Source organism: Psammomys obesus, unplaced genomic scaffold (assembly GCF_907164565.1).
Source record: "Psammomys obesus unplaced genomic scaffold, mPsaObe1.curated_primary_1811, whole genome shotgun sequence".
NCBI classification, from domain to species: Eukaryota; Metazoa; Chordata; class Mammalia; order Rodentia; family Muridae; genus Psammomys; species Psammomys obesus.
In genome coordinates, this window is record NW_026591086.1 from 2,063,576 (window position 1) to 2,087,661 (window position 24,086).

Consider the following 24,086-nt stretch of genomic DNA (forward strand, 5'->3'; position numbering starts at 1 on the left):
GACTCGCCGCTCCAACCTTTTGAACCCGAATCCCACCCAAGCCCCTGGGCATTTCCACAAGGAGGGCGGGGGATGGTAACTTAGGAAACCAGGGCCCTAGGGAGCTGGTTGTGGCCCTCCTGCAGCCCTCATCCCCACCCACGTGTGTCTTCTATTCCATGTCTCCCCACAGGTATATCCGCACCATGTACCTGGGGATCCAGAGCCAGCGGCAGAAGGAACACCAGCGACGCTTCTACTGGGCTATGATGTACGAATATGCAGATGTCAATATGCTGCGCCTCCTGGAGACCTTTCTGGAGAGCGCCCCCCAACTGGTGCTACAGCTCTGCATAATGATCCAGAAGAACAGCGCAGAGACGCTGCCCTGTAAGTGCCTGTCTGCCACACCCCACCCCTCAACCCCCGCTGCAACCGCCTCATTTGCCTACAAGGCCTAAGGGTCCTGGCTGTATGAGTTCTGATGTCCAGACCCAGCGCACCTGGCAGGGGTTTCTTCAACCTCCCCTGCTCCCGAGGCATTTGTCCATAAGAGCAGGGTTCCTAAGGGCCGCTGGGCAGCAGAGCCGTGAGCCACCCCACCCCTGTTGCCTTTGCATTGCCTTGGGGCCTGATATTTCTACATCTGTGGAAAGGGGATAATCAGGCCTGAGGACAGCATGTGCCAGCAAAACTGAATCATGTCAGGTCTTACTTCTTGGTTTTGGACATTTTAAATGTTGGCTCTTGCTTCCAATGCATGTAGATACCTCAGCTCCTTTGAAAAAAAAAAAATAGGCTGATGCGGTTGGTGCTCCGATGAGAGCACACAGAGGGACCCTGTACTCCTCCCTGTGACCTCAGAAGCCACAGAACATTGTCAAGACATGCAGCTTCTGTGGAAGGAGGGCTCTGGGCCACTGGGGATGCCAAGGTTAGACTGTAGTGATCTTATAGGAGCTGCTGGCTAGCCTTGCCTACCTTGCTACAGAGCACATATCAGGGGTTCAGGGATGTGCCACAACAGTCTCAAGGTTGAGGAGGGACCTGAGGTGGCACGTGGAGGGAGAAATGGGATATTTAACTTGGGATGTGTGAGTCCTGGCACATGAAGGGATAGGAAAGAAGAAATGTCACAGATGGTAGTGTACAGCCCTGGGGAACTGTTATATCGTCAATGGGTGAGAAATGGGAAACATTCCATCCAGCCATGGAAAAACTGGCTCTAGTGGTGGTGAGTGTCTCATTGCTAGGTGTATTCAAGCAGAGACACTGCTGAAGAAACCAGACCCAAGGAAGACCTAACAAGAGTATCCATGATCTAGAATAGCAGGGCATCTGGGGAGAGGGTCTACCCTACTTGCCTTTGCTCTGTCTGGCCAGTGGGCCTCTGGTCTCCTGGGCTATCACAATACCTCCAGAGCCATCAGTCTATATGCTGCATTTGGTTGTTTTTACGGTAGCTCACTTGCTGACGGGCTCTGAGCTTTATACGTGGGCTCCCTGACCTGCTGGCACTGCCTCTGGCTGTGGGATAGCTCCTCCCCTCCCTGTGCCATCAATGCTGAGGATATCTAGAAAGATGCTAAGGGTGTTATGATGCCCTTGCTGGTGCAAGTTTCCTGCCATCTTGGCAGGCATTCTGGGTTAGGGTGGGTTTGGAAAGCAGCCTGGGTGTGCTGGGAAAGGCAGAGAGCGGCATACAACTTGAGCTCAGCTATGCAGACTTAGGATGCTGGATGATTCATTTCCCAGCCATGTTCCTTTATCTCTAAAGGGGGAAGTAAGAGTTGCACTGGGGTGTCGGGAAAGTTTGCTGCACGTATACCTCCACAGCACGTAACCTAGCATCACAGACTGGCATGATTCCGGAAGCACTTTGACACATGCAAACACATTGCTGAGGCCTGAACTATGTGGCTAGAGGGAGTGCCCTAGAGGCAGGGGTCAGAGAAAGCCTTTATAGAGGCCTCTCATTTAGGCTGGGTGTCAACAAGGAGAGAGGCACAGAAATGCCCTTCCATGCTTTGGGAATACCAAAGACCCTGAGGTAGGAAAAACTTTCCCTGTGGAAGACCATTGTGGTAATGACCTGAAAGTGAAAACGCTCACCATAGCTAGAACTTGATGGTGGAGGCAGGGGAGTTGGGTAGAAGAGGCAGTGTCCAGAGAAAGAGCCTAGTGGGCCCTGCAGACATTATGTGCCAGAAACCATGATTTTAGCAGTTATGTAGCTGATCATTTCCATGTAGAGAAGAGGAAGGCAGAACCTTCCCAGGAGCCCCACCAATTAGTGAGATGTTGGCTGTTGCACATGTCCAGTATGTGTAAACCCCTTGGGTCTGAGCTGTGTGTGCCTTTCCGTCCTGTCAGTTGACTAATGGGCAAGAGCGGAAGTCCCTGGACAGAGTACCTGCTTGGAATGGGGTTAGAGCATGAAAGTAGAATGACCTATGACCCCTGAATAGGACTAGATGGCTTGATATGGACCAGTTCTGCTCAGGGAACACCTTAGAGACATGCTTCTTCCTAGGAAAGACGTTTCCCAAGATAAGCCAGGCAGACCTCACTTTTGTTTATTTTAATTTTCGTTGTCTTGAGACAGGGTGTCTCTAGATAGCTATGGCTGACCCGGAACTCACTGGTAGATCAATCTGACTGAGCTTGCTGCGAACCTCCTGTTTCTACTCTCCCTCAGTTCTGGGATATCTTAAGTGGCACCACGCTATAACACTTGGCGGGGGTGCTGGGACTATGCATAGAGGTGAGAGAAGCCAAGCATAGAAGCCCTTGAATCCACTCCCCTTGCTTTAAATGTGGGAAGGTAAAGCACAGAAGACAAAAAAAAAAAAAAGTTGCTCTAAGTCACACAGCAAAGAGCATACAAACAAAGGACTTTTGTGCTTCTTACTGCCCTGAGACAACTGTTGTGGCATGTAGGGTACCTCCAAACACCATGCCTTGCCCGGGGCAGGGAGGGGCAACACCCTCACCTCCCCATCTTAGAGACAGTGCCAGGAAGATGATTCAGCAGACTTGCTTGATGTGCAAGTCTGGTGACCTGAGTTCCATCACAGAGGCCCACCTAAAGGGACTCTACAAGTTGCCTAAACACACACGAAGGAGACAAGAAAGACAAGAGTTTATGAAAATATAAAATAACGCAATGGAACATCGGTTCTCTTCTAGGCAAACATTTAGTCTCAGATGCAGTTCGGTGTCTTTCTGTCTCAACTGTCAAGCTCCCTGCTAGTTTCTTCTTTCAGTTGTGGGCTCTGCTCACATCAGAACCCTGGGGAGATGGCTCCATGGGTGAGAGAGCTTGCTGCACAGGCTTGAGGACCTGAACTCCATCTCTGGCCATGTGTACCTGTAACATCGGTGCCATGGCGGGTGGAGACAAGAGGGCCACTGAGCTTACCGACCTCCAGCCTAGTTCCAGGTTCACATGAGAGACCCAATCTCATGTGAATGAAATGGAGAGTGTTGGAGCAGGACACCCACAACACACATGTGTGCAAACTGCCAAAACTTTAGCTTCGCCTTGGCTTAGCAGACAGCAAGAGCTCTGCTGAAGCACTCAGGAAGGCAGGTGCTCATCTCCTTTTCACTGTCCCACACAAGAAGCCTCAGTTTCCCTTTCTCTGTCTCCCTGGGCAAACTTCTCCTCAGCAGAGCTTGATGTTCCCTTGTGTGGGCCTACAAGTGGAAAAAGGCTGGGGCCCAGCTCTTGGCTGCTGTATTCATGGAATACTTCATTTCTTGACTCCTGGAACTCTTTCTTCCTATATAAGAAACACTTACCAAACTTTTTCCAGTCTGGTTTGTACTGGCGCAAACTCTCTCTAAGTCCAGGACAAAAAAAAAAAATCTATTGTTCTAACAAAATACCTGAGGCTGGAAACTTATAATAGAAATTTATTTCGGGAGTCACGGTGTCCAGAAACATGCTGCTGATACACAGTGAAGGTCTTCTTATGACATCATATGGGTGAACACAGGATAGCTTGCTCTCTCATCATTATAAATCCTCTCATGGTAGCATGGAGGCTCCAGCTTCATGACTTCATCTAACCCCAATAACCCCAAAAGTCTCCACTTCCCAATGCTATTAATACATACATTTGAAGATTAAGTTTCCAACGACACATTCAAACCATTTGCTCACCTCTCCCACCTTGGTTAACACAGAGTGAAGCTGGAAAGTGATGGTGACTTGGCCATGGGAACTGAAGGTCACAGGTCTATAGAACCGTGAATATATCTGCTGGCTTTCGTTTCTTGGAAGCAATAAGTAAAATTTAGTATTGAAGCAATCATTGCATCCAACAATTGAGCCATCACTCGCCATTCTGGGTCATGGTTGTTTCTGTGTCAGTGCTGCCTGACAGGCCTCCAGTGGAGAGGATTCCTCCCCTCCAGGTCCTCAGCACTGGTCTGCCATTCCCAGGAAACATGGTGAGATCACAGACGAGTGGCACATAAGTCTTCCACGGAGGATCTCAACTCCCCAACTGCCCATTGCATCCTCTCTTGATCTCTACTAAGGAAAGAGAGAAATATAAAGTTCTGTTACCCCTCTAGCCACCTCCTTACACATCACTGGGATGGAGAAGTACAACAAAGGCCACGGTTGTGTCCCCAGTGGCCTCTCCCCCACTCCTTTCCTATTCTCTTTTTGAGGCCATGAAAATTCTGCTTGGTTTCTATACACAAGACCCCCTGGCCCTGAAACTCCAGAACTCCACCCTTCTAGCTTCAAATACCCTTTAAAATCACAATGAAGTTTCTGTCTGTGCCGTTACATAGAATGTGTAGCAATTTGAAATGGAGCCCTCCTGTGTCCCCTGCCTCAGTGTAGCCCTTTCAGCTCTGGTTACCCTTGACAACTGAGGAGAGGGGAGAGACATAAAGAAAACTTACAAGAAAAGCAGGCCAAATCGATCTTGTTATAATCAATGCAGATAAAATGGTCTTTGGCCTTTCAGAGGGTTTGTATGTGAAACACTGAGAAGTCTCACTGGCCTAGGCTTCCTGATCCAGCTCAGGAGTCAAGGTGGCTTCAGGGAGAAGGTGCAGAGGGCAGCAAGTTCAGAAACCTGAGCACCAACTGCAACCCAACCTTCATTCCTTCCCATGGGGAGTAGTTATTAGTTACTTACTGTATTCCTGGCATGATGTAAGAGCTGAAGACAGATACATTAAGAATCAAAGCACACTCACCCCTCCTTCCCTCATGAAGCCCAAGTGTCATGTAAACAAGTGATAAGCAAATATTTAATTTTCTCTTTTAGAGAGTGATGAAGCCAGAAGGAAAGATTAGAAGGGCAGCAGAGTCTCATGCAACTTTTAGTGGGGTTTCTAGGAAAGCTTCTTGAGGTCACCAGGTCACTTGGCCCCTTGGAGCCAAGAAGTATGAGGGAAAGAACCTCAACAAACATGGGAAAAATGTGTTGTAGAAATTAGGAGGATCCAGGGCCGAGGCCTGAGGTCAAGCGGGCTTCCAGTATCTGAAATGAAGTTGGGTCCTTAACAGCAAAGGCCAAAAGAATGGGGTCACCTCTTTCTCTGTCCCTAGTACCTAGGGTCCTCATGGGGCATGTGGGAAGACTATGTTTACACAGCTCATCTCTGTGATGGAAGTCCACAGAGAGAAGGCAAGGAACACTACTTGTGAAGTCCACCAGACTGGCCACTGGGAGGGGTACCAGGCACACTCCCAGCTCTCCTTTGGGCATCAGCCATGGTAGTGAGGGCAGCAGGAACTCCCAAAGCATCGCCACAGTCTGGCCCTTCTCTGATGCTAAGGAGGGGGAAGTAGGGAAACTCTTCAACATCGGGGTAGTGGTACCATTGAACTGTGAGGCCAGATGCAGGAATTCTGAGCCTTGAGACACAGTCCTACGGACCACAGTGGAATTTGCTTCTGAAGAGTCTTCCCATCCTGAAGTTTCCAAGGAAGCATCGCAGTGTCCTGGGGCAAGGGCTTCCAGCTGCCAAGCACTCCGACCTGGTCCTTATTTGTCCCCTGGGTAGTCTGGAGACTGAAGTTCTGTCCCCTGTGATCACTGGGCTCTGACCTTGCTTAGTACCTGTCCTCATGGAGCTGCAGCCTTCAGGGAGTCCTTCTGTCACTCCTCTCAGTGGTCCTTTGCAAACTGCAGCTGATCCCTCCTATTCCCAGGAGTTTGGGGAGGAGTAAGTGCCACTTCTGATCTTAATACTAAAGAAGTCCCCCGTGCAATGGATGATGTTGAGACTATGCTATCAAAGGCATGCCTGGTTCTTCCAAGGTCCCTGTAGTCAAAGACTTAGGTCTCAGGGCAAAAATAGTTCTCAGTGTTCAGCCTCTCTCAACACAATGTTCCTGCCTTTCGGTATCAGAAATAATGTAATCTGCAGTCATCTGCTCACAGAGGGCACCAAGGGAATAAGGACTTCCCAGTACTGGACCCAGGGTACCATGTGGGCAAAGCAGAGAGGTCTCAGCTCTTTGAGGGCTCACATTCTAGTGGGTACAGGCAAAAATAAATAGGTACACGAATATAATTTCAAGAACATATGGAATATATATCTATATGAAGACAACATATGCTTATACTCCTTATAAGCATGCTATATATATATCTGGTTTGTATATTTATGCATGCTATATTTATGTATGTGTGTATAGAAATAGTATGTATATAAATATATGTACACACAGCTATATAAAAGCAAAGATTCGTTATTCATTGCATATTCAAAGTCTATATTTTTATCTCTGGCTCACAAATGATAAATTCAGTCTTAGTAGCGTCATTGCACAAGACTATAAGGCTATACCCAAGCTAGATGTCTTGTGGCAGAGCCCATGTTCCTTCCAGGACATCTCTCAGACTCCATTCAAATGTCATAATGTTCTGAAGCCACAGGGGATTGGGCGTGGCCTAGTTCTTTGCTCAGTGAGAAGGGGTTTACTAAACTCAGGGAGAGCAGATGAAGGGGGCCTGCTTCATGAGTTCCAATCATCCAGATCCTGGCACCCACAAGACCTGCGCCATGCAGCTGCGTGGCTGACATTTGTTTTCGAGTCTCTGAGGCTGAGGCTTGCCTTTATCCAGCTGGTTGCAGAGATGGTATTTGGATATTCCTGACGACATCATGGGAGGAAGAGTCCAAGGAAACGTGCATCTGGCCTTTTTGCTAAAGCTTTAAATGTTGTTATTTGACCTCCCAGCTCCTTGTGGGGAGAGTGCTCCCTCCCTGAGGTGAACTGTGTTCCCAGAGTGGCCCTTCGGGCAATTCGATGAACCCCAGTGCCTGGAAGAATTCCATGGGTGTTTTCCAACTCCCCCAGCTCTGTGGATGCCATAGGACAAACACGGGGGGTGGGGGGCTAACACAGGGCGATGGCTCTTTCCTAAGAACTTTGTTGTTTGCCTTTGTGCTGTGACAGAATACCTGATAAAGGTGGCCTGAGGAAAGAAGGGTCTATTCCGGCTCACCGTTTGAGGGCACACAGTCCATCATGGTGAGGAAGGTTGGTGGCAAAAGTGTGAGGCATTGCATCTGCTGTCAGAAAGTGGAGAGAGATGAATACTGACGATAAACTCACTTTCTCCTTTTTATTCAGTTCACGACCCCAGCCCATAAATGGCACTGCTCATACTTAGCATGGGCCTTCCTGTCTCAATTCACCACATCTAGAAACTCCCTGACAGACATGTGCCAGTGACCTGCTCCCGTGGTGACTGTCAGTCTCATCAAGTTGATAATTAATATTACTGCAAAAAAAAAAAAGAAAAAGAAAAGAAAGAACAGAAAAGGAAAGGAAAGGAGGAAAGATCAATCACTGGACATGGTAGTGCATGCCTTTAATCCCAGCATTCAGGAAGAAGAGGCAAGTGGATCTCTCTGAGTTCAAGGATAGCCAGGACTATGTATAGAGAGACTCTGCCTCAAAAACAAACAAGCAAAGTTGCTGTCAGAGGAACCTGCCACTCTTTCTCCAAGCTGAGAGACAATTTGTCCTACCCTAGTGTCCCTGTATCCATACCCGTGGGCCTCTTTCAGGGTAGCCACTCATCTCTGCTCCCAGGTGCCATTTGTTGGACTTTTGTAGAACATGGAAGGATATGAGAAAGCCCTATCATCAGATCTCAAGCCCAGTGTGATTAGGTCTAGGGAGAGATGATTCGTCATCTCTGGGGGCTGCCCTGTTCACTGCAGGATGCTTGGCAACCTACCCAGTCTCCACCTACTGGGTACCAGCAATACCTGTACCCTGACTTTTAAGAACCAAAAATGTCCCACAGAAATGACCTGATACCTGGTGTGGAGCAAAATCACCCCATCTGTGGATAACTGTCTGCCTATTAATGAGTGATGGCAAATGTTGGCTGACTATGGTTTTCCAAGGTGTCTGCCTCCTAACCTTGAGCCCATGGCTGTCACGTTCTATGCAAAATGGGCTTCGCTGATGCTGAGAGGAGTTTCAAACCAAGAAGATGAATCAGTCACCTGTTTGTATCGGATGGGAAGGACACAGGTCAGACAGTGAAAGCTGAAAGTCAGAAAGAGGCCTCACTGCTGAACTTGAAGACAAAGGGGCTAACAGCCAAGGGATGTGGGCAGCTCTCGAAGTTATGAGGCAAGGAAGCAGACTCTCACTGGAGCCTCCAGCTGGCACTCAGTCCTGCCAACGCTTCAGAAATCAGACTCTGGCCTCCAGAAGTACACAGTGATAATTTCGGTTGTTTGCTGCCAGGACACATGTGGCCCTTTGTTCCAGCAGCCACAGGAAGCTGAGATAGTGGGAAAGGTAGATTTAAGTGAGCAATCAAGACATCCATGCCCACTAGCCTTGGAGAATTCCAGGTGTCTGTTCACCACACCACTTGGCTGGGGAATCAGCAGCTTTGTTATCAGAGCTTACATTTCTGGCATTGCTTATGAAACAGTGTGTGTGAGGCATTTATTTGCTCAAGAATCATGTTGGGCAACTATTTGGCTGGCACAGGGCCTAAAGGAGTGGATAAGACAGCTTTTCTCTCCTCGGAAGTAAAAGCCAAGGGCTGGGGGGAATGGCCCAGCAAGTCAAGTTTGATTTCCAGTGAATATATATGTATGTATGTATATATATATATGTATGTATGTATTTGTATTTATATTTATAGGAGCCAGGCATGGCCATACACAGCTGTAATATCAGCACTGAGGAAACAGACATGGGAGGATCCTTGGAGCTCACTGGCCAGCCAGTCTGGCTTAACGAGCAGCTCCAGGCTCAGTGAAAGATCCTTTGTTAAAAGCTGAGGGTGGATAGTAAGAAGATACTCAATGTCAACTCCTAGCCTCCCCATGCATGTATACCCATGCATCTATATATGTGCCCACGCACACATGAACATGTTCATACACACACATACAAAGATAAAAAATATCAGTTCTTTCCAGAGGGAAGTCATAGTTCAGGGACGGAGTGGGGTGGACAGTCTCCAGAAAATGGTTTTAAAGTAGAAGCAATGGAGGAACAAGGTTTGGGGTGCTATGACAAGGCCAGAAGTGGTTTCTACTGTGCATCCCAGAGTATGTGAGGTGTGTCCGAGGAGGAGGCAATGCCCAGGTGGAGCTTTTAGGATGGGTAGGAGATGGGCAAGCAAAGAAAGCAGGGGAAATCTATCTCATTTGAGGCAGCAGTAAGACCTCAAGACAGCATGGCACATACAGGCTGCTGATGTGTCTGTTTGCATGCACTCCTGGGCTTCCAGCTTTTCTCTGTGCTGGGCACTAAGCTAAGCCCTATTACTGCTGTTTTCCTTCCACTTTTGCAGTAGAAAGCTTCTCAAGGAGAGCTGTCAATCACCATGGACTTCTTACAGTTGAGGTGGGCATGAGCCCAACATCTCTTTGAAGGAAGGGGCAGCTCTGGGTTGGCTCTGGAGTCAGAGGCATTCTGCCTTTCCACCTCAGAGAGCATCTTGGCTCACCAAGTCTTGAATCTGGCCCATCGAGGATGCAAACCCCTGACTGCTCTTTGGATTGTAGCCAACTGCAAATGGGACCTTGGAGTTGGGGGTCCTGGGCTAGCATCCTCCTACCCAATAGCTTACTAGTCTAACTGTCTTAAGGAATATATTTTATTACGATCCAAGCATGGCAAGGCACCAGATCAGAAGGCAAACTGCCACTCACGACAGTTTGTGGGGCTGGGGAGATGGCTCAGCAGGTAAAATGCTTGCTGTGTGAGCTTGAGAACTTGAGTTGACCTGGTACTCATGTAAAAAGGCATACATGGTGGATTATGCCTGTGCTCTCAGTTATGGGGCAACAGATGGGAGGACCTGCAGGACTTGCTGGTCAGCCAGCCTCATGTGTGTGTGAACCTGGTGTGCTCCAGGTTCAGTGAGAGACTGTCTAAAAACGACTGGGGAAGACCTCTGGTGTTTACACACATGTGGACCCACACTCATAAACATTCATTAACACACATACACACAAAAAGAAGTTTGTAGGGGTTGGAGCGATGGCTCAGAGGTTAAGAGCCCTGGCTGCTCTTCCAGAGGTCTTGAGTTCAATTCCCAACAACCACATCATGGCTCACAACCATCTATAATGAGATCTGGTGCCCTCTTCTGACTTGCAGGCACACATGCAGGCAGAATATTGTATATATAATAAATAAATTTTTAAAAAGGGGTTTGTAATTCACAGATCCAGAAAGAGAAGCTTATTGTGCCCCAGGGCTTTTAGTGCAGGGAGCCTTGTGCAATAGACCAGGAAGCATAGAGTGAGGGAGGCAGAAAGGAAGAAAGGTTACAAGGAGCCTTTATTGTGGCTTCTGCAGGAACAGCAGGCAGGTAGGCAGGCAGAACAGCTCAGGGTTGGCTGGTGTGAATCCTGTGTGGTCCCCTAGTCAGAGGGTGATGTCTCTGTTTGTCCTTGGCCTGGGGTGATGAGGACAGGTGGCTAGTGGCCCAGCGGCAGCCCAGAGGTGGCCCAGAGGTGACAGCTCCTGGAAGAGATGGGCTTTCTTTGCTGAGATTTGTATCTTGAAGCCCTGCTCACAGGCAAAGTCTGCTGTCTCTGGGAATTGCCTGACTTCTCCAGGGGCAACAAGGCCAGAAACGTCAAAGTATCACATCGAAGAGCTGCTGAGCCCAGGAAACACTGGTGTTTCCTTTACCTCTCTGAGCTTGAGATCTGTGAAATGGTGATGCTAATTGGCACGTAGAGATTATTGTTCAGAATGAGTGAAATAATGTAGGGTTTGGCCTAGCACCTGATGCTTGGGAAACCTTTGGTGTAGGCTGTACCTGTCTTTCTTCTCTTTCCCAGAGGTTCCTCCTGAAATACAAAGGCACAGGCAGGGGTTTCCGGGAAGCACCCTTTCCCACAGTTAAGACAGGTAGGACAGGTGGATCAAACCTGAATCTGAAGCTAACTGCAGACACTTGCATGTTAAAACAAAACGCCCAGGCAGATTTGCACATAATTCTAGAGAAACCCCTCAAATTGGCCCTGCCCTCAGCACTCACAAGCAAGACAGTAAAGGATATTTATCATTTTTGTATGACAAGGTAGAAAATAAATGGGGAAGGAGGGAAGGCATTATGGGGGTGGTGAAGGTTGCAGTTCTGAGTGTGGGGGCCAAACAGCTGATCTTTGATCTGAGTAAAGGTCTCAATGAAGTGACATTTGGCCACAAATGTGTGGATATTGGGAGAAGAACCTCAAGCAGAGGCAGTGCCTTGTGGTGCAGTGTTCCTGGAGGGGTTGGTATGGCTGGACTCCAGAGAAGACAAAGGACTCATGGAAGCTTCCATACATTCAGGAAACCTATGTCTGGGCCCCCTGGAGATAGACTACTGAGAGGTGCAGGCAGGGAACTGGAAGGTGCTTATGTAAGTCTGAGGCAGCCCACGCTGAGTGGAGCCTTGAAGGTCTAGCTGAGGACCATAGCTGTACGAGAGGGATGTGACCCACCAGTCACAGCAGGCCAGCCAGGAAGTGGTTTGGAAGCCTGCACAATTCTATGGCTTTGAGGGCTTATTATTAACTTCTTCTGGCTGCTTGTGGGCTGTGGGTCTCCAGGGAGCAGCCACTGGCTATTCTGGACTGTTTGGGGGGACAAGAACAGACTTAGGGAGGCCAGTTAGGGGGACATTCTAAAAGTCCAGGCAAGAAAGACAGGGCCGAAATGTCAGATTCTCCAAGTGTGAACTCTCAGAGAGAACCTCACAGGAGGTGGGTGTTCAACTCTGCAGGCCCACAGGCAGCGTTCACAGAGATGGCCAGGTGGCTGAGATGGGATAGCCAGACCAAAAGACACTAGTATATAAACACGAACGTTAGATCATCATTCCTGGGTGAAGTTGAAGTGATATCATATCGCCAGTAATTTAAAAACAATCTAAGTTTTAGATTTTAGCAATTCTGTGTTCAAATCCTACATCCACAACTTCCTGACATGATAAAGACACAGTGTACCAGCGTCTACTCATCTTAAGACCAGCCCATGTCTCCAACAGCCCATGTATGGAAGAGTTATGGAGTTAATCATATCTGCTACCTAGCTTAGGGTCTGGGAGCATCATTATCGTTGTCATCATCATCATTATCATATCATCATCACGAATCTATTAGGAATTAACAGATGACATGGCCTACAGTCATAGCCAAAAAGGAGCTGTTTCCTGAGTCTGTTATTGCTTGTGGAAGACGGTGGTCAGGAGACCCTGTTTAACCTAGAATGATTTCCTGGGAATGTACTTTTGAGAGGTCACAAGGAGATGGCTTTCACATTTGCCTGAAGGGAAAGAGTTCGGTCTAGTGACCAGCACATGCACTGCTTCTAGAGCTAGATCTGGCTTGTCCCCAAGTGGAACTGTCCTTATTTTACAGAGCTATCTACCAAGATTTCCAAGAAGGATGGTGGGGTGCTGGCTGGGATTGTGGGTCGTGATCGGTGGAGCGCTGGCTAGCCCTGGGCACATCTGAATGGAACCCTGGGTAGTAGCATTTACCAGTGTCTGGAGCGTGTAGGTTTCCATGTGGTAATGTTAAGCCTTGAGCATAACAGCCATAATTGAAAATTGCTGCAGCCATGTTGATCCCAACTCAATGGAGAGACACAGCCCCTGGCTTCAGCGTTGGCTCTCTGGCTTACCGGCTGTATGACCTTGGTGTAATCACCCCCTGTCTGCACCTACCCCACAGAAGGCACCCATGACACTTGATCCCTCGACCTCAGGTGCCTGAAGAAGAGGCCCATGTGAAGCCTGGTTACCTCTGTGTTACCTGGGGGAAGTGAGGAAGGAGTAAGACATCACTCGATGTTTGGTCATTTGGTGGAGACAGCCACCTTGTATTTTTTCTCGACTGTTCCCCAAAAGACACCGGGCTTTTAAAAAGGCAGGAAAAAGAAGGGATTGTGATAGATGAGGGAAGACTGCCAAAGAAGAAAGTCAGTGTGGGGAAAATACAAAAAGGAACTGGCTGAGCAGGTGTTGAATGCTTGCAAAGCCTGTCATCGTTGGCAGAGGAGAGGTGGTGCTGAGAGAGGTGGCCAGTGTCCTGGACCGGCAGAGGGACAAATGGTTAGTTAAGTATGTCTTGGCTTTGGGGATCTCAGGGGATCAACTTCCTGTACAATGTCAGACACATGAGGCAGGGGTGCGGTGGAGCTGGGACGTCTGAGTCTCTGCTTCAGCCTCACTTTCCTTGTATGTAAAACAGGGATAGCAAACCCAGAATAAAAAGGCTGCCATCAAGACCAAAGGCAGGATGAGAAGTGAGAGAGGCTAACTGTGGGGCATGATAGAACAGGCCTAGCACCAGGTGCCACACAATCAGGAAGGGCTCAGGGGCCAGCCCTCAGTCACCTGCAACTCACAACTGATCACCTCGGAGAGATCCCATGGCTGAGGTCAGGAGGAGAAATCGGGATAGTGCAAGGGTAAAGGGCAAGAAACAAGGGTGAGAGACTGGCTAGGGTAGGAGGTGGAGTCCCGGAAGCTGACCTCTGTAAGCTACTGTTTCCAGATCATGGCTCTGTATTAGCAGGAAGGACCTGGAGAAAGAGGAGGAACATGGAGTAGGAGGAGGCGTCCCTTCTTCAACCATGGTTCTTGCTCTGCCCTCAATGCTGCCTCGCCTCATCTCTGAATGGTTTTCTAGTATGTGGTTCCATGTGGGGTAAGGCTAAGACACTCAGCAGAGACTGGAGGAGGGAAGCTGGCGATGAGCCAAAGTTCTGTAGCCTGTCCCCATCACCTACTCAGAGGTGACTGAGCCATTACCAGTTGCTCCCAGGGCTGCAACCAAACACAATGGGTCCCCATGCTAGTGACCACAAGCCAAAACCAAACACAGCCAAGATAGAAGTGGAGAAAGACTTGTGACTGCAGCAAGTAGAGGGTGCATGGAGCATGTGCAAAGCAGTGCCTTCTTCAGCCAAAGGGGGGGGCACAGGATTTTAATTACAGAATCTATACATATCCAGTAGGAATACATATCCATATTAAGGCAAAGGTTCTTACTCCTCCTAATGTTTCAACCCTCTTAATACCGTTCTTCCCCAACCATAAATCATGTCTGTTGCTACTTCATAACTGTAACCTTGCTACTGTTATGAATCATAATGGAAATACCTGATATGCAGCATACCTGTAAGGTGACCCCTGTGAAAGGGTTGGATCACGACCCACAGGTTGAGAACCACTCTATTAAAGGGTGGACACATTTTGGGGCATGCTCTATTAAGGAGCACATTCTTGAGTTGGCTCAAAGTCTTATTTCAAGACAAAAGATGGCAGGCAGACTTTTCTTTTTACATGCTTAGTTCAAAGTAATGGAGTACAGATTGGAAAGTATAAAATGGCAAATAGGACCATTTGGGGCACATGTCCAGTTTGTGTCCTGAAAGATAGTGGACAGGAGTCCCTCTGAGCATGCTCAAGTTTCATCATAGAGGTGGCCAACAGGAATGCCTCTAAGGACGCTATTTTCCCCCAGAGAAGTATAGCTGGTTTTTTTTTAAGGAGAGGGGGTTTTAAAGGTGTGCTAATGTAAGAGTTTATCCTAAGAGTGCTTTCCTCACTGAGGGCTGACAGAGCCTATCGGAACATTCCCCTCATCGCACACCACATTCTTTCTCTAAGGGCTTCTCTTGTCTCCTCAGACTCCCTTTCCAGAGGTGTTTTGGGGTCTCACTCACTGATTGGCCCATAGTGGATATCAGCCCTACCCTCTGCCTGTCAGCACCCAGCTTCCCCTGATGGCTCAGCACCATGCTGCCGCCAGTCAACTCCCCTATACCTCCTCTTTTTTTTTTTTTTTTTTTTTTTTCAAATCACTTGTTCCATCTGGACTTCATCCTTCCCCAGACGCCTTCTTCTCTCAGTGGGATGTTCACTTTCACTTGATTTATAAACAAAACAAAACTTGGTTTCTCAACTGGCAAAAAGTTCTGGTGGTACAGAAAACACCAAGCTGGATCCTCCCTCATGAGTGTTCCTCTGTGTCACTTCCTAGAAAAAAATAAGGCCTTGTTGTGACAAATACGGAACTTGAGTCGGATGACAAATATTGAACCCTGATGTCCGATCCCAAAAGTCTTCTCTCGGCCTTTGCCAAGGCAGTTGACCCAGGAGGCTCCAGCTTAGCGACTCTCTAGCCACTCTCCATCACTTTAGCCAGTTACATGTGGGAGCTACAAGCTTGCTTCCCGCTCCGTATGAGGCCAGTGAGCGATCCATGAACTCACTGCCAGGAAGTTATTGTAGGTAAACATGAAGCATTTGACAGTCTTCAGCCTGATCTCTGGCGTACCCCAAACATCCGAGCTCTGAGTGAGAAGAAACCAGGCCTAGCTAGGGGCCTAGCTAGTGTCCTGGGGCCTCCCAACACTCCTGTGAGCTTTGTTGCCCTGGGGGAACATGTTGACCTTGGGGCTGACCTCAGGAATGGAAATCTTCACAGCGAGCCGAGCCACGGCAGAGCAATGAGCCTGCAGTTCTTGCAGGTTATAGAGTGCACTGTAGCCTCAGGTTAGTCACCTATGGGACAGTGGCCACAAAGGATTCTGTGAGCGTTACTGCTTTCTTTGTAGCCTGAGTATTAGCCTCTTGAGGAAGGTGAAGGGACTTCAAGAGCCTCCCATGGGTAGCTGCAGAGCCTACATTGTCTTCCACTCCAGTAAGATTCAAATCCTCATGCCTACTTTTCCACCACTCACTTAGCTTCTCACAAAGACCAGCAGTACTTGGGAGTTTTAGGGCATGTGTCGCTTTCAAGGTCCAATCTTGTGTCTAGTCTCCTGCTAGGTACATGATTTAGAACATTTTCTTAAATTTCTTTATTTAAGAAAAGTGAATTAAGGGGCTGGAGAGATGGCTAGTGGTTAAAGCACTTGCTTCTCTTGGAGATGACTGGGGTTGGATTCCCAGTACCCATACCAAGTTGCTCACAACTACCCTTAACTACAAAATGGTTCTGGTGCCCTCTTCTGGCCTACACTGAACACTCACTGTACATATACAGACACACACATACAAATACATTAAAAATAACTTTTGAAAAATGAATTAAATAGAAAACTACTCTAGTATCTCAGAGTGCCACAGGCTGAAAAGCTTCCATATAAAAACCGATCTCCTCACAGTTTAAGAGACTGGAATTCTGGATCAAGATGTCAATGGATGGCTTCTCCTGAGGCCTCTCTTCCTAGATTACAGGCGGTACCTTTGCCACATCCTCGTGTGGTCCTTCTCTGTGCTTGTGTGTCCCTAGTGTCTCCTCTTTTGCCCTCCTTTCATCTTCTTATGCATATATACTAGCTGTGCTGGAGTTGACACACCCATATCATCTCATTTGCTTTAACCTGCTCCGTAAACAACCATCTCAGTTGAGCTGTGTGTGGTGGCACATGCCTGGAATCCCAGCACTCCAGAGGCTGAAGTAGGAGGATTGTGAGTTTGGGGCCAATCTGAGTGAGAAGGTGAGGCTCTGTCTGAGAAGCAACAAAAACCCAGCTCCACATTCCTAGGAACTAGACACAGGGACCTAGGGAGGACCCAGTTCAGACCAAGACAAGTGCAGCCTCCACAGGGTCCACCTAATAAGATTGTGAATTAGATGTTGGTGGTCAGAAGGCCACGCCTGTGTTCTCTTGGACAACTGGGCATTGACTTGGACTTTGATGTCACATCTGAAGCCCATCTTCTGAAGCACATCTTCTGTTCTGGTTTGTCATCCCCATCTGTATCCCCTCCGTCATCTGGCTGCCCTCAGCTAATGGCTTGTCATCAATCAGATGAACTAATAGTTCCATGGGTTGGAGAGGCCACAAGCTTTATCCAAGGAAATTATGCAGGTGTGGCCTGGCCAAACCATGAACAGTTAGTTACTCCATCAATCCACAATATGTACAGTGTTGCAACTGAGTTTAGATGAGCACCATGGGTTGAAAACAGGTCTATCCAATACCTGTGCCATTGGCTCCTGAGCCCATTGAGGATAAAAGTCACTGCCTGGTGAACCTCCAAAGAGAAACCTATTTCCTGCATGGAGTGATCTGAGCCTGGCTTTTCTCAGCTCTTCTGTGAGATGGACTAAGGCCGTTGGCTACCACCAACTTTGGATGAGAGAGAGGTGCTGGAGCATTGGGTAGAGCTGGGAATTTTTTTAGTAATGTGGTGAACTAGAAAATGGTGGGAGTAAGGGTTTGGAAATCTCCAGGCCACTCTTCTTCCTCTACAATCCCTGCTATGAATGGGTTCAGGCCATCTTCATATCCCAAACCTGCCTGCCATTCCCACTCCCAGTTTAGCTTTTTGACCTGGAGGACTCTTTGTGCTCCCGTAGAAAAAGCTGGTCATTCTAGGCCTCAAGAAGCCAAAGGCTAGGAAGTAGGAGAGGTTCTGCCATTGAAGCAGGCCAATGACCTTCATTACAAATGACCTTGAGAACTTAAAAAAAACCAGCTGTCAGAAGGACAAGATGGAGAAGAGACAGAGTCAGCAAGCAGCACCAGGTAGCAGGAGAAGCTATGCTATGTTGCATGGTCACTGGTCCTCAGGGTAATCTCAGGCAAGGCTCTAAACTGCAGCTCTGCTTGCTGGAGGGTGAGGGGGTTGCGAAGCATCCGTGAGGAACTTCCCTTCCATAAGCCATGTAGCAATTCCTGACTTTGCCAAGTCAGAAATAGTTGAGGTTGTGAGTTGAGACCAAGGGCTTCCCATCATCGTTCAGCACTCCCTGTGAGCTCTGCTTCTCCATCCCCACATGGCTGTTCCCCAAGCTTTATAGGTCAGCAATGATGCTGTGCAATGTCTAAAGGCCAGCTGCACCATGCTCGGTAGTGAAAACCCAGAGTTCCCATCCAAGAATCAGGCTGTGCCTGGTCACAGAGACAGTGACTTCAGTGCCACAAAGGGTGGGACAGGAACAAAGCCCCAGAACCATGGATAACTAAGAGACAGGGCAGTGGAGGAATAGATAACCAGGAGACAGGGAGATAGATTGTGAAATTTGGATGTTGCTGGTGATCAGTGCACACTGAAAACCCTTATACTCAGAGTGGGGGTAATGCCACACACAGAATGGCAAAATTGGAACTGTGAAGGCCAAAGGCCAAACTGTTCTGGCATCCCAACTCTATTCAGAGTCATGCTTAGAATTAACCAAACTGGGGCCACATTCTGGCAAAAGATAAATTTTCATTCTCTATGAGCTCAGCACTCAGGCTTTTCTGAGTGGAAAATAATAGGGGCAGTGGTAGTTTTCATTATGTTAAAAGGAACACCCAAACCAAACCTCCCTCCTACTTAGCTTTCATAAAACTTCTTTTGACACCCATATCTTGACAATTACCACGAGGTGCTTAAATATTTAACATCAAGAAATGATTTCAAAGGCAGGTAAGGTGGCTCACAACTTTAATCCCAGAACTTGGGAGGTGCAGGCAGTTGGATCTCTGTGAGTTTGAGGGCAGCCTAGTATACAAAACAAGTTCAAGGACAGCCAGAGCTGTTACACAGAGAAACTCTGTTTCAAAAAAAAAAAAAACAAAACCCAAAACAAATAAATAAAATAAAAAACAAAGGTAAGAAAGAAGAAAAGAAAAAAAAAAAGAGTTCAAGGACTAGGAAGATGGTTCAGTCAATAAAGGGTTTACCATGCAAACGTAAGGACTTCGATTTACTCCTCAACACCTCATAAAAAGCCTTGTGATCCCAATGTTGCTGTAGAGACAAGTGGAGCTCTGGAGGTCACTAGCCAGCCAGCCTAGCCTTCTTGGTAACCCCCAGGTCCCAATGAGAGGCTCTGTTTCAAAACATAAAGTGCCCATCTCCTAAGGAATGTCACCTGAAGTTGACCTCTGATCTCTACATGCTTTTGCACATGTCTATGCACACTTATACACACAGAGAGAGATGAATACATGTACATACACACACACATCTGTGCATGCATATAAACAAAAAGAAATAAGTTCAGTTATTAGAACTCTGGAGCTTGAGGCAGGGTGATCTGGAGTCCCAGGCTAATCTAAGCTATAGTGATGAGTTTGAGACCAGCCGAGGCTAATTAGAAACACCCTGATTCAAGGAAGGAAGGATGAAGGAAGGAAGAAAGGAAGGAAGGCAGGAAGAAATGAAGGAAGGAAGAAGAAAATAAAAGATGAGTAACAGAAAGGGAAGGAAAGAAAGGCAGGCTAGTCAGGTGGTGGTAGAGTCACAAGGATATTTGAAAAGGAACTTCCTCAGCATGTCCCAGGGACTATGTCTGATACACGCTACAATGGTGAGACTTCCTGTTCCCTGCTCTCCAGAAATCCACACCCAAGTTGAATGACTCCTATGACGACCTGCTCTTCCTACTCCAACACAGCAGCCAGAATGCAGCCTTTCTCTGAATGTTTGATCCACAAACCATGCGTGGCCTCTGGGCATGCAGACCAGATGTCCTGTGCGAAGGACAATCAGGCATTATAGAACTTTCCAGAGAAGTTGGATGAAAATCCACCATCACTGCTCTCAAGATAGTTTTTCTATTGGTTTTCATGAAGAAGTTGGGTTCATGCCTCATTCCTCCTGTTTGTTTTATATTTTTGTTGATATGACAGCAGCAGCACATGCTTCTGGTGGTAGCCAAACACTCAGATGTTAAATGTCCTCTGTGTGTTGCCCACATGCTGGGTTTGCTATGGCTCCTGCCATACTGTTTTACAATGTGAGACCAAGAGAAGAGGAAAGAAGGGAGACTTGTGAGATGACCAAGCTCATAATTCTGGGACAAGAAAGCAGAGGACTTTGGTTCCTCCTTGAAGCCATCTTTCTTAGTCCCTTGAGTGCCAGAATCTTACCTAAATGCCAATGGGTACCGTAGCACTGATTTTGGCTTGCAAGACAGTAAAAGGAGGTTCATGCTTGTGAGAAGAGACAGTTTCTTAAGGAGACCACCAATGAGATGATAGCTGGGCCTCCAGGTGCACTTAGTTCTTAATTTTAGGAAGGACCACACAAAGGATTGTTAGATGCTCACTCAGACTGCCCATGAGGAACTCATGGATGGTGGAGAATCCTGTGTGAGAGAGCATTGTACAACAGTGCTGGGTGGATGATGTGGATGACTACTTGTTCACGGGTGGATTGGGTCATAATCGGGAGCTATCACTGTTATTTCATCTGGTTTGTTCATAAGCATCAATTAAGCAAGGTCAGAAAGAAAATTGCTTTAGAGAAAATTGAGTGCTTCCAGGGGTCAGAGATATCCAAGTTCCCAGAATCTTTGAGTGCTGGAGCATTTGCTGGGGATGAGCCACAGAGGCCTGGAACACATCACCAAACCTGTGAGGGGAAGTACTCCCAAAGCAGGAGGTAGTGGCTAACTTGGGAGGGAGACCAGAGGAAGGAACACAACCTAGCAAGGGAAGACCACAGAGGACTTGGGCACGGGCTGCTGAGAAAACAACAAGAGTGCACTGTGTCAAGAGAGCGACACAGGTGACCAGCTGAGGGGGAAGGACATTCCAGGATGACTTCAGGTAGCTGATTAAGGGAAAGACCAAGTGGAAGAAGGTCCAGAAAAGGGTCTTTGGGACCTTGAGTGAGCCACCTAGCACATTCACAGGAAAGAATGAGGTGAAAGGAGCTTGGGGTAGGGCGGTTGTCAGTGGGACGCCACAAACCTGAGATGGCTTCTGTAGGTTCTCGAAACTTCTGAGGAAAGGGACGCCAGTGCTGGCAGTGCATCCACAAGCAACAACGACCCTTAATGGAGTGAGTGAGTGGGCCAGCTTAACGTAGATGTTGCCCCCATTTCCCAACTCCAGGCCAAGCAGGGCATCTCCACTCTACTCCGGAGCCTCAAGGCTCTCAAATTGCAAAAGGGGTTGTTGAAACCAACTTCAGACACCAACAGCTGTCAGTGTAGGAAGCCGCTGGGACTCCTGTCCAGTGACTGATTTTGTGTCTGTCTCTCCCTCTTTCTTAGATTCTGGTTTGTGTGGGCGTCTGCTCAGCCAGCAGTCCTGCTGGCCTACGGTAGCTATCCGAGGTTTTAACTGTGTGGGTTTGTGTCTTTTTGGCAGGTGTCTCCTCTGTGACTTCCCTGATGTCCCTGGCTTGGGTGCTAGCTTCCTATCACAAGCTGCTGCGGGACTCCAGGGACGACAAGAAGAGCATGAGTTACAGAGGGGCCCTCATCCACCTCTTCTGGCGCCTCTTCACCATCTCATCCCGAGTTATCTCTTTCGCCCTCTTTGCTTCCATCTTCCAGCTGTATTTCGGGATCTTCGTGGTGGTGCATTGGTGCGCCATGGCCTTCTGGATCATCCATGGTGGGACAGACTTCTGCATGTCCAAGTGGGAGGAGATCCTCTTCAACATGGTGGTAGGGATCGTGTACATTTTCTGCTGGTTTAACGTCAAGGAAGGGCGGACTCGATACCGAATGTTCGCATACTATACGATAGTCTTGACCGAGAATGCTGCCTTGACGTTCCTTTGGTATTTTTACAGAAACCCGGAGAGTACTGACTCCTATGCCGTGCCAGCACTGTGTTGTGTCTTCGTTAGCTTTGTGGCTGGGATTGCGCTCATGCTCTTATACTATGGCGTGTTGCATCCCATGGGGCCTCGGGCTAAGGTCTTTGCCAGCTCCTGTTGTGCCGAGCTGCTCTGGGGCATCCCTTTGCCCCCCGATGTTGAGCCTATGGCACCTCAGACCCCTGGGTACCGGGGGACCCAGGTCACGCCCACCAGAGCCGTGACGGAACAGCAGGAGGACCTCACGGCTGATACCTGCCTGCCCGTATTCCAAGTGAGACCCATGGGGCCATCCACCCCGTCAGGGCGTCCTTACCCAGAAGGGCCCCTGATTAAGATTGACATGCCAAGAAAGCGGTACCCGGCCTGGGATGCACACTTTGTGGACAGGAGGCTGCGGAGGACTATTAACATCCTGCAGTATGTCACCCCCACCGCAGTGGGCATTCGCTACCGAGATGGGCCTCTGCTCTATGAGCTGCTGCAGTATGAGTCCTCACTCTAGAACACCTCGACCTTGACCCAGATTGAGAAGGGGACCTTAAGTCTGGTTGCGGTCAATGCCGCCTGCAAGAAATATAGCCCTCCCTTCCCCCAATACACAGAACCACCACCACCACCACCAACACCAACACTACCAACACCAACACTACAAAAAGATCAATAAGTCACATCCCCTTCAGATAAGCTTTCTTTCCAGTCACTATATGTATACAAAGATATTCTCTATGTTTTGTAAGTAAAAACAAAAAGAAAACCTTTCTTTTGTTTTTTACACATAAGAAACAGTATTGAAAAAATAACTAATAATCCCACACTAACTACAGTTCCTAGGATGGAGAAGGAAGAGCTAGCTAATCTCCTCTCCAAAAGAAACAAACAAAAAAGTTTTATACTTTACACCAAGTGTAGATCATTTATGGGATTGGTGCTGATTGAGAGAAGAAAACAAAACAAAACAAACAAACAAAAACCTTTAACTGCCTTATGCCCTTAGGTGCTGAGTTTCTTTAGGTACTGTCATGTCTTCTCACACAAAACTCTCTGGTAACTTTTACACCAGGAGAGAGAAAAAAAAATTAAATTATCAAATGAAACAAAAATCTACCAACAAAACAAACAAATTAAAACAGCAAACAAATACCATACCAAAACAATCCTTCCTGTCTGGTGATTTGTACTGAAACACAAACAAGCAAATTGACCAAAAGCAAAGGCATAAAAACCCCTCTCTTTATTCAGTTTCTCTTGCCCCTTCCCCGTTTTGCAAGCCTTCTAGAAGCTAAAGGGCTACTTGGTATTCCACTGGCCGGAAAAGCTACTCGAAGGCTGACTATGTGCCATTTTAACATTTGCCTAGCAAAATTTGCATTGTTTTCCCGTGCAAAAACAAACAAAAAACAAAAAAAAAAAAAAAAAGAGAATGGAACCCCCAAACACCCAATTTGATAAATTCTAAAAGCAGATCAAAGGAGATGTCCATAAACACCATCGAAGAGAATCAGCAATGATAAAACTCAGCATGGTAGCAAAAAGGACGACATCAATTCAAAGGCACAATACTTAATCCATTACTGGCCACAGTGATCTCTTCCGTCATTTTAAGGCTGAGAAGGGTGTGTGTGTGTGTGTGTCACGTGTGACTGTGCGTAAGTCCTCTTCTCTTTTCATTTGGTGGGAAGCCTTAAATTGATCCGGAAAGAAATTTTTCATTTTTCATTTGTGCTTCAAAAAAAAAAAAAAAAAAAAAAAAAAGACATAAAAGAGGAACACTAGAATATTTATCTATATATAAAAAAAAAGTCAAATCGTATTAACCGACCCATTTCACAGACTGGTGCTTCTGTCAATGTGGTTGGCTGAGACTCATTCAGCCTGGTGCATTTGGGGTGAGTGGACAGTGTATGTAGCAGTGTGTATGTGTGTGTGTGTGTGCTCGAGTGTGTGAGTGAGTGTGTGTGTACACCTGCTGTAAGGTCTTGCCAGAAATACACAAAACTGAAGTGAGGTAAATACTGTGGTAGCCGGGGGAGGGGAATGAGAGGGCCGGCTGGGAAGGTGTGTGTGTGTGGG

At 47.6% G+C, this 24,086-nt stretch overlaps 1 protein-coding gene across 1 annotated transcript; it reads left to right on the forward strand.

Moving 5' to 3' along the window:
- The first annotated feature begins 176 nt into the window (after positions 1 to 176).
- On the forward strand, positions 177 to 24,086 carry Xkr6 (XK related 6). Its single transcript, XM_055609533.1, has 2 exons — positions 177 to 369; positions 21,557 to 24,086. The coding sequence occupies exons 1-2, from the start codon at positions 186 to 188 to the stop codon at positions 22,516 to 22,518; spliced, it is 1,146 nt and encodes a 381-aa protein (XP_055465508.1). The 5' UTR covers positions 177 to 185; the 3' UTR covers positions 22,519 to 24,086.

What these genes read in the sequence shown, in the direction of transcription:
- Xkr6 (XM_055609533.1), top strand. Translation starts at nt 186, where the DNA reads ATGTACCTGGGGATCCAGAGCCAGCGGCAGAAGGAACACCAGCGACGC. An exon ending in CAGCGCAGAGACGCTGCCCT is followed by an intron (nt 370 to 21,556) that starts GTAAGTGCCTGT and finishes TCTTTTTGGCAG; the next exon opens with GTGTCTCCTCTGTGACTTCC.